This window comes from Somniosus microcephalus, chromosome 6 (genome assembly GCF_052327205.1).
Source record: "Somniosus microcephalus isolate GS21.2 chromosome 6, FLI_Smic_1.0, whole genome shotgun sequence".
Classification (NCBI taxonomy): Eukaryota; Metazoa; Chordata; class Chondrichthyes; order Squaliformes; family Somniosidae; genus Somniosus; species Somniosus microcephalus.
Genome location: NC_140992.1, coordinates 12,463,087 through 12,473,254, shown reverse-complemented (window position 1 = coordinate 12,473,254; position 10,168 = coordinate 12,463,087). Strand labels below are relative to the sequence as shown.

Below are 10,168 nucleotides of genomic sequence, written 5' to 3'. Positions count from 1 at the left end.
ACCTTGGGAGGTTTTACTACCTTAAAGGTGCTATATAAATACAAGTTATTGTTGTTGAGAACCTTATTGATTTGATTAGTAAATTATATTAAGAGCACTACACTAACAGTGGTAATTGACAATAAAGCACGGCCAGAGATACAATTTTCAAACTAAAATGTGAAATAAAAATTGAACAAGCTCCAGAACAGTAATACAAAATGGTGAAATAAGCAACTTTATATTAAACTGTGTGATACACTTTTCTTTACCTGAATCCAGGATTTTGAACAAAAAATAAACAATACAATTTGAACGTGAAACAGAAATGACCCAAAATTACAATACACATTAACAGAAGCAGGAAGGTAAATTGGCATAGTTTTATGTGCAATATTTTGTCCGATATAATTATAATATTTTTGATACTGTTTACTCAAGAAAAACATGATCTTTAAATTTTTTTGAAACAGGATGGAAAAAATACTATAAAAGGAAACTATCATCGGTTGACAAGGGAGATCCAACACACAGGGGGAACGCTGAATGCTACGGGACAGGGAGATGCCAGGTTTTACCCTGGCCTTCTAATCTCAGTTGGTGCTTCAACAAGAGAGAAGAAAAGACTTGCATTTATATAGTGACTTTCACAACCTCAGGATGTCCCAAAGCGCTTTACAGCCAATGACGTGCGTTTGAATTGTTGTCACTGTTGGCAAAGCTGACAGTAAATTTCTGCACAGAAAGATCCCAGAAACAGCAATGAGGCAAATCAGCAGATAATGGCCCAGAAATTCGGGTTCCAACGCGTGAGTACGCACGGGGTACTCACGCATGGACCCGATGGAAATGCCAGTTTCTTGCATGCACTGCGCATGCACGGGAAACCGGCACTTCCATTCCTCTGAATGAAGGGGTTAAGAGGTCGAACGCGTGCGTGCGGGAGTCTGCGCGTGCGCTTTGAACTTATGTTTTTTTTACAGGTTTTTCCATGAGGGTAAGTCTTTAGATTTTAGAAATGTAAAAACCAGGCGTAAGGACTGCATTTTAAAAGGTAAGTGGTCAATTAATTAAAATTAAAACATTTTTTCCACAGGTTTATTATTTTTAAATACTTTAAAGCAAGGTAAGTTTATTTTTAGCCTCGTTTTTTTATAAAATTATTTTTTTCAAAAATTTAAATTGTTGTTTAAAATAGTTATTTAATGTAATTTATAGTTTATTTAAAAAGTGTGATTTTTAAAAAAATTTATTTGAAGGTTTACTGTTATTTTTGGGGCCCGTATATTCATAAGTTTAGACAGGTCTTCCTGTCAATCTTATGAATGGGCTTTTCCCTCCTCCGATTGGCTGCCCATGGCTCACGTGATCCCAGGGGACGCATCGCACTAACTACGCCCCTGGGACACGCAAGCACAGCGCGCCGGTAGCTGGGCCAGGCCCCAGAGCGGAATTCCATGGGAGCCCAGAGCTCAACTGCCGTCGCGCAAGGTAAGTGCAGGCCGGGGGCTTGCACCCGCGGGAAGCCCCCGACCCAAATTTCTGGGCCAATCTGTATTTGGTGGAGTTGGTTGATGGATGAATGCTAACCAGGACAATGGCGGGGGGAACCTCCAACAGTGCCATGGGAGCTTTTCCTCCACTTAACCAGGCAGACGTGACATCTGTTAAAAGTCTTATCCAACAGTCCTCACCTTTGCCAGTGCAGCCCTTCCTGCACACTGCACTGAAGTGTGATGCTGGTTTATGTGCTGGATTCCTGGACTGGGGCTTCAACCCAGACCCTTCTGACTCAGAGACAAGAGCACTACCTCTGAGCCAAGCTGGCTCTTATAAGGGTGCTACAAATCACTGGCCGATGGTTCCTACAGTTAATTGGCTCTTCAGTAATCCCTCATGGACAATTTGTATGTGGATGTTGGGAGAAACGATGGTGCTTGATTATGATGTCGAATTGTCTAATTATGGTTTGAATTTACTACCCAAGGCTTGTAGATAGAATGGGAGAAAAGAAAAAGTAAATTAAAGAAAGCAAGCCATAATAAATATTTGGTAAAAGTGACTTTCCAAACAAATCTTCAGCGCCAGAACTCATTATCCATCCCATTGCTCAAGAAACCAAATTCTCATTCTACGACACCAGGTGATCTTCAACACTCCGAGTTTTTTTAGTCATTCTGTAGACGCTGACATCTCTGGATTCGTTTCTGAAAACAAGATCAGAGTCAAAATGCTGAGACAGAGTCTGGTAACTGAAACTGACCACTCTGGTACAGATCGACATTGTGGAGGCGAAATAAATGACCGTCCTTTCGTTGCTGAGGTGTAGAAGTGTCTTTAGAATTAAAGGAACGTTTTCTTGAAAATACATGATATCCGTACCCAGGATGACGTCGTAGCCTGAGGGAAAGAGAGTGTGGTCATAACCCCAGGACAGGGCACGGATTGTGACGCGAGGTCGGCAGGAAGAAGGGATATTCAGAGAGACATTCCGTTCTATTAGCGTCAGAAGCTGCGGTTTGTCTGTAATGGTGACATCTCCACCTGAAACAACATAAGAACACAAAAACATAAGAAATAGGAACAGGAGTCGGCCATTCGGCCCCTCGAGCCTGCTCCGCCATTCAATAAGAACATGGCTGAACTTCTACCTCAACTCCACTTTCCCTCACAATCCCCATGTCCCTTGATTCTTTTAATATCCAAAAATCTCTATTGATCTCTGTCTTGAATATGCTCACTGACTGAGCCTCCACAGCCCTCTGGGGAGGAGAATTCCAAAGATTCACCACCCTCTGAGTGAAGAAATTTCTCCTCATCTCAATCCTAAATGGCCGACCCCTGGTTCTAGAATCCCCAGCCAGGGGAAACAACTTCTCAGCATCTACCCTGTCAAGCCCTGTAAGAATTTTGTATGTTTCAATGAGATCACCTCTCATTCTTCTAAACTCCAGAGAGTATAGGCCTAGCCTACTCAATCTCTCCTCATAGGACAATCCCCCCATCACAGGTATCAGTCTAGTGAACCTTCATTGCAGTCCCTCTAGGGCAAGTATATCCTTCCTTTGGTAAGGAGACCAAAACTGTACACAATACTCCAGGTGTGGTCTCACCAGGGCCCTATATAATTGAAGTAAGACATCTGGGCCTAGAAATTGAGTAGCCTTAGCGCCGCATTTGAGGCGCTAGAGGGCCTAGCGCCGGAGTTATGGCCAGTTGGGAAATTGAGTGGGGCCCTTCCGTCGGCGTTAAGCCGGTAGCGCTGCGCCGGCACCGATGACGTCATCGGTGTGCGCAGCGTCCCGGTTGCCATGCCGACGGGCCCCAGCGCCGAAATTCAGTTGCGGCCGCCTCGCCCGTGGCAGACGCAACTAAGACTCTGGCAACCGAGTCTTCCCCGAGTTAGCGCCGGCGCATTAAGGTCGCGCGGCGGCCGGCCGCTTTCCCGTCGGCTGCCTGCCCGCACCTCCCTCCCCGGACTCCTCCACCCCCCCCCCGCGGAACAGATGCGTCTGGCCTGCAAGCCCGGCACTTGTCCGAGGTGCCAGGCTCATTTTTTCAATATTTGAACGGACAGCGGGCGGGTGCAGGCAGCTCCTCCTTAACTGAAGGAGGAGGCCTGCACTTCCCCAGCCTGCCGCACCGCATCGGGTGCCGCAGCGCCGGATTAGCGCCGCAATTCAGCACTCAGCGCCCATTGGGAGGCGCTCACGCCCGCCAGTAGCGCCGGCAGCCGTCTGGGCGCGGCGCTACTGAATTTTTGGCGCGCGCAAGGGAATTAGCGCCGGCGCTAAATTTCCGGCGCTAAAGCCCTGGCGCGGCGTCAACTCAATTTCTAGGCCCTGTACTCTTATACTCAAATCCTCCTGTAATAAAGGCCAACATAACATTTGCTTTCCTAATTGCTTGCTGTACCTGCATGTTAACTTTCAACAACAACAACAACAACAACTTGTATTTATAAGGCACTGCACAGGAATATTTAAGACAAAAAATTTGACACCGATCCACATAACCATAACTTAGGGCAGGGCTTGGTCAAAGAGGTAGGTTTTAAGGAGCGTCTTAAAGGAGGAAAGTGAGGTAGCGAGGCAGACAGGTTTAGGCAGGGAATTCCAGAGCTTAGGACCCAGGCAACAGAAGGCACAGCCACCAATGGTTGAGCAATTATAATCAGGGATGCTCAAGAGGGCAGAATTGGAGGAGTGCAGATATCTCAGGGGGGTTGTGGGGCTGAAGGAGATTACAGAGATAGGAAGGGGTGCGGCCATGGAGGGATTTGAAAACAAGGATGAGAACTTTGAAATAGGAGCACTGCTTAACCAAGAGCCAGTATAGGTCAGCGAGCACAGGGATGATGGACAAACAGGACTAGGTGCAAGTTAGGACATGGGCAGCCGAGTTTTGGATGACCTCAAGTTTACACACGGTGAAATGTGGGAGGCCGGCCAGGAGTGCGTTGGAATAGGCAAGTCTAGAGGTAACAAAGGCATGGATGAGGGTTTCTGCAGCAGATGAGCTGAGGCAGGGGCAGAGACGGGCGATGTTACGGAGGTGGAAGTAAGCGGTCTTTGTTATGCTACGGATATGTGGTCGGAAGCTCATTTCAGGATCAAATATGACACCAAATTTGATAGTGTGGTTCAGCCTCAGACAGATGCTAGGGAGAGGGATGGAGTCAGTGGCTAGGGAACAGAATTTGTGGCGGGAACTGAAAAGAATGGCTTCGGTCTTCCCAATATTTAAATGGAGAAAATTTTTGCTCATCCAGAACTGTATGTCGGACAAGCAGTCTGACAGTTTAGACACCGTGGAGGGGTCGAGAGAAGAGGTAGTGAGGTAAAGATGGGTGTACCTCAGTGATTCGTGTACCAGGACACCCAGGTTCCTCTGAACACCAAGATTTCCCAATCTCTCACCGTTTAAAAAATACTCTGCTTTTCTATTTTTCCTACCAAAGTGGATAGCTTCACATTTCTCCACATTATATTCCATTTATAATAATAATAATAATAATCAACTTTATTGTCATTGTTAGTGCACAAGTGCAGTACAACGAAATGTAGGTTTGCGGCTCCTAAGACATTTAAACATTCAACATACATTTGGCTTGTAATACATTAACATAAACATAGCCATAATAAAGTGCATTGGCAGATGTGCAGGCTTTAGAGTTTATTTGTGGAGTTCAGTAGGATGACAGCCCTGGGAAAGAAGCTGTTCCTAAATCTGGTCGTACGGGTGCGAATGCATCTGTAGCGTCTCCCAGATGGCAGGAGGGCGAACAGACTGTGGCTGGGGTGGGTAGGGTCTTTGATGATGGTCCGTGACCTCTGTAAACAGCGTTTCTGGTATATGTGCTCTATGGTCGGTAGCCGGGTGCCGGTAATGTGTTGGGCAGTTTTGACTACCCGCTGCAGAGCTTTCCGGTCATAGTAGCTACAGCTGCCATACCATACTGTGATACAGTTCATCAGGATGCTCTCTATTGTTCTTGTGCTATGTTCTTGCCCACTCACTTAGCCTGTTTATATCCCCTTGAGGCCTCTTTGCATCCTCCTCACAACTTACATTCCCACCTAGCTTTTATCATCAGCAAACTTGGATATATTGCATTTGGTCCACTCATCCAAATCATTGATATAGATTGTGAATAGTTGAGTCCCAAGCACTGATCCTTGTGGTTACCCACTAGGTACAGTCTGCCAACCCAAAAATGACCCGTTTATTCCTACTCTCTGTTTTCTCTCCGTTACCCAATCCTCAATCCATGCTAGTATATTACCCCCAATCCCATGAGCCCTAATTTTGTTTAATAACCTCTTGTATGGCACCTTATCGAATGCCTTCTGAAAATCAAAATACGCCACATCCACTGGTTCCCCCTTATCTATTCTGCTAGTTACAACCTCAAACAATTCTAACAAATTCGTCAAACATGATTTCCCTTTCATAAATCCGTGTTGACTCTGCCCAATCCTATTCTTATTTTCTGAGTGCCCTGTTACCACGTCCTTAATAATAGATTCTATCATTGTCCCTACTACTGATGTCAGGCTAGCTGGTCTGTAGTTCCCTGTTTTCTCTCTCCTTCCTTTCTTAAATAGTTGGGTTATATTTTCTACCTTCCAATCTGCAGGAACCATTCTAGAATCTATGGAATTTGGGGAGATGACACCCAGTGCATCCACTATCTCCATAGCCACCTCTTTAAAAACCCTAGGATGTAGGCCATCAGGTCCAGGGGATTTATCAGCTTTCAGTCCCATTAATTTCACCAGTACTACTTTTTTACTAATACTAATTTCTTTCAGTTCCTCAATCTTGCTAGACCCTTGGTTCTCCACTATTTCTGGGAGATTTTTTGCATCTTCTTCTGTGAAGACAGACACAAGCATTTGTTTAATTTCTCTGCCATTTCCTTATTCCCCATTATATTTTCTACTGTCTCAGCCTGTAAGGGGCCCACGTTTACTTTTGCTAATCTCTTCCTTTTTACATATCTATAGAAGTTTTTACAATCTGTTTATATGTTTCTCACTAGTTTACTCTCATTCTATTTTCCCTTTATCAATTTCTTGGTCTTCCTTTGCCGCAAGAAAAAGAATGACCCATCTCCATTACTGGAATCCCCAAGAAAGCGGCCACATCCTAAACTCTGGTCCCAGGGAGCAAAAGGTATTGCATTCTCAGGAGGAGAAGGGCAATGTACGGGCCTGTAACATGGCAGGTGGTAGGTGAACCATGAGGGATGATTCCTAGATCTGGCCACTCCCGGTGTAGAACCGGGCTAACAGGGAAAGGTGGGCTGGAAATCAAGGTCCCCCATGTCTGATTGTTCGCCCTTTTAAATTATCCTTTGCAAAATCAGGTATTGGTGTCCTCTGGTGTCCCCATTGTCACCTGGAGCATTGATCAACATAGGAACAGGAATAGGCCCGTCAGCCCCTCGAGCCTGTTCCAGCATTAAGTTAGATCTTGGTGGATCTGTTCCTCAACCCAATTTACCTGCCTTTGCTTCCTATCCCTTGATACCCTTAACTAAAAGATAATTGCCCATCTTAGTGTTGAAAATTTCAATTGGCCCCCCAGAATCCACAGTCTTTTGAGGCTGATAGTTCCAGACTTCCACTACCATTTGTTTCGAAAAATGTTTCTTGATTTCAACCCTAAATGGCTAACTCTAATTTTAAGACTATTCTACCTCATCTGGATTCCCCCATGGAAGCAAATAGATTCTCCTTATCTAACCTATCGAATCTTTTAAACATTTTAATCACCTCGATTAAATCACCATCACCATCATTATCTGAGAAAGGACATACATGCCTTAGAGGCGGTGCAATGAAGATTCTCTAGATTGCTCACCTGGGATGAGATGGTTGTCCTATGAGGAGAGATTGAGTAGATTGGGCCTATACTCTCTGGAGTTTAGAAGAATGAGAGGTGATCTCATTGAAACCTATAAAATTCTGAGGGGAATTGACAGGGTAGATGCTGAGAGGTTGTTTCCCCTGGCTGGAGAGTCTAGAAGTAGGAGGCATAGTCTCAGGATAAGGAGGAATTTCTTCACTCAGAGGGTTGTGAACCTTTGGAATTCTCTACCACAAAGGGCTGTGGATGCTGAGTCACTGAGTATATTCAAGGCTGAGATCGATAGATTTTGGACTCTAGGGGAATCAAGGGAAATGGGGATCTGGCGGGAAAGTAGAGTTGAAGTCGAAGTTCAGCCATGAACTTACTGAATGGCGGAGCAGGCTCTAAGGGCCATATGACCTAATCAGGCTCCTAATTCTTATGTTCTTATGTTCAACCCTCTATTGGATCAGCTGCCCATTATATATGTCTCCCAGTGACTCCAATGGAAAGAATACTCAGTAGAGATCTACAATGGGAGGTTGATTCAATATTGTCCGTTATACGTCAAAATTCTCCCCATTAGTTCCAATTATTTCTTCTGCTTCATAAAGTTATGCCTTGCCTTGTTGGTCCAGTCTACTCACCTAGAAGGACGGTTAGAATGCTCAATATTCCAGTGCCCGCTCCCAGCTCAATCACTTTCTTCTGCGAGAAACTCATCTTCTGTTCATTAAAGTACTGACACAAACCAAGAGCCTTAAAAAAACACAACACCTCTATGTTACAACTGCTACATACAGATTGTCCGGTCAAGGAATACAGCAGTCATATAGCACCAATCCTCCCCTGCACCACTAGGACAGAAGAATTTCTTGTGGGTCTGGCCAAAGTTGCTATCCATGGGTTCAGGGTGCGTGTGATCCTGGGGGAGGGTCGCTTGGATGGTTTGCCTCTCTGCCGTGGTCATGGGAGCGTGCAGGTGGCTCTGGAGGGGGATCGTGGTGTGTCTACCCAATGAGGCCTCCCACGTCCAATGGTCACCACAGGACATTAAATGTATCATAGATAACAAAAACAGAACAGTGATTTTGGAACAGTTTATTTTGTGCATCCTTGAGTTTAATTGAACTATTTGTGTTTTATTAGTTGTGCGCTCCTCCAGTGGAAGCACTTATAGAGCAGTTCCTTCGGAACTTTGGAATTGCTAGAAGGAAAAAGACCAAAGTCCACCTGGTCCTTCTACTGTCTTGGTCGTCACATGATACAACGATAATGGGGCTGTTGACTAATCACAACTATCAATCTCTATCAATGAGTCTACAACAGACATGAGGCGAGGAAAACCCGCAGTGGTGGAGAGTGTTGGGAACCATAGGTCCAAAGTCACCTGTTTCTCCCAAGCTTGTTATACTTGCCATTGGTCATGTCTCATATTACTCATTTACCATATCTGACAAAGTTATTTTCTGAAAGAAATCTATCTGATTTGCATTTGAATGAATCGACACTAACTGATTCTAGCGTCTCCCTAGGGAGCCTGTTCCATAGATTTACCACTTGCTCACTGAAATATTGTTTCTGCAGATTAGTTTTGAGTTTAATCCCATTCAAGCGCAGGCTTTGTCCTCTGGTTCTACTCTTCTGGACAAGGTGCAACCGCTTTTCAAGCTCTACATTATCTAGTCCCTTTAATATCCTAAAAGCAGGAGCAATATCAAATCTCAACATTTTTCCAGTGAGAACACGCCCAATTTACATAATCGATCCGCATAATCCAATTCTGTTTGCTCTATTCTGTCTCATTTCAATACCACCAGGTAAATGCGTAGATTTTTGGATGATCAGAGGCATCCTGTTGAGCCTTCAGAATTGACAAGAGCAAACTGACGCACACTTACACCATCCCAGACCATAGTTCCAAACTCGAGGTCAAATACCGGCTTCACACCGATTTCTAAAACGAAACCACACATTGGGTAGGAAACTTTGTAAGTGACACCATCGTCCCCTCGGACAACTTGAGAAAAACGTTTCTTCAGCAGGGCTGTCATCTTCCTTTCTGAAATTCAGCTGGATTTCCCTTGATCTCCAGTAACTTTCTGATAGATCCCGGTCAATCTCTGGTCGGCCTTCTTGGATCTTCACTTGTAAAGTCTATATAAAAATACATTTTTGTAAAGCAGAATTTGGAGCGATTGGAATGGTCAATTCATCATTTTAGAACATTGTGCACACAACTTGTCAGAGTTTAGACACATTGGGGTAGACAAGCTTCTTGGCCGTAAGTTCAAAATGAGCCATAACGCATTGGGCGCCTGTTATACGCACCGCCCGATATTCAGTTCTATTGAAGGCAATGGACGGCACTTGCGCCTGTGCTTGAAGGTTTCTCTTATTTTTGGTGACCAGAACTGGACACAGTATTCAAGGTGTAATCTGGCAAGAGTCCGGTACAGATGGAGGTGAAGAGTCGGAGGGGTTTAGCGAGGGATTTCCAGAGCTTAGAACAAGGATGGTGAAAGCACAACCATCTCGGAGGGCTGAATGATTTTCAGGTGCTTAAAAGGCCAGAGACGGAGGACCCCAGTTCTCGGAGGGTTGTAGCGCGGGTAAAGGTTACAGAAATAGCGAAGGCAGAGGCCAGAAAGGATTTGAACACGAGGATGAGAATTTTAAATGTGTGGTGTTGGTGGGCCGGGAGCTAATATGGATCAGTTGGAACAGGGATGATGGATGAGTGGGATTTGGTTGGGTCTAGGTTATGGGTAACAGAACTTTGGATGAGCCGGCATTTATGGAGGCAACAATGGCACGGAGCAGGATTTCAGCT

General features: G+C 44.9%; 1 protein-coding gene across 1 annotated transcript; it reads right to left on the bottom strand.

The window, feature by feature from the left end:
• Window positions 1–207: 207 nt before the first annotated feature.
• Window positions 208–9,389, bottom strand: LOC147115462 (EEF1A lysine methyltransferase 3-like). Its single transcript, XM_085989588.1, has 3 exons — window positions 9,237–9,389; window positions 7,983–8,163; window positions 208–2,523 (listed from the first exon to the last, which is right to left on the bottom strand). The coding sequence occupies exons 1-3, from the start codon at window positions 9,387–9,389 to the stop codon at window positions 2,111–2,113; spliced, it is 747 nt and encodes a 248-aa protein (XP_085845714.1). The 3' UTR covers window positions 208–2,110.
• Between the last annotated feature and the right edge of the window lie 779 nt (window positions 9,390–10,168).

Coding starts and splice junctions, on each gene's coding strand:
- LOC147115462 (XM_085989588.1), bottom strand. CDS start 9,389: ATGACAGCCCTGCTGAAGAAACGTTTTTCTCAAGTTGTCCGAGGGGAC. Junction 8,164..9,236: donor GAACTATGGTCTGGGATGGT/GTAAGTGTGCGT, acceptor GGTGCTATATGA/CTGCTGTATTCCTTGACCGG. Junction 2,524..7,982: donor CATTCTAACCGTCCTTCTAG/GTGAGTAGACTG, acceptor ATGTTGTTTCAG/GTGGAGATGTCACCATTACA.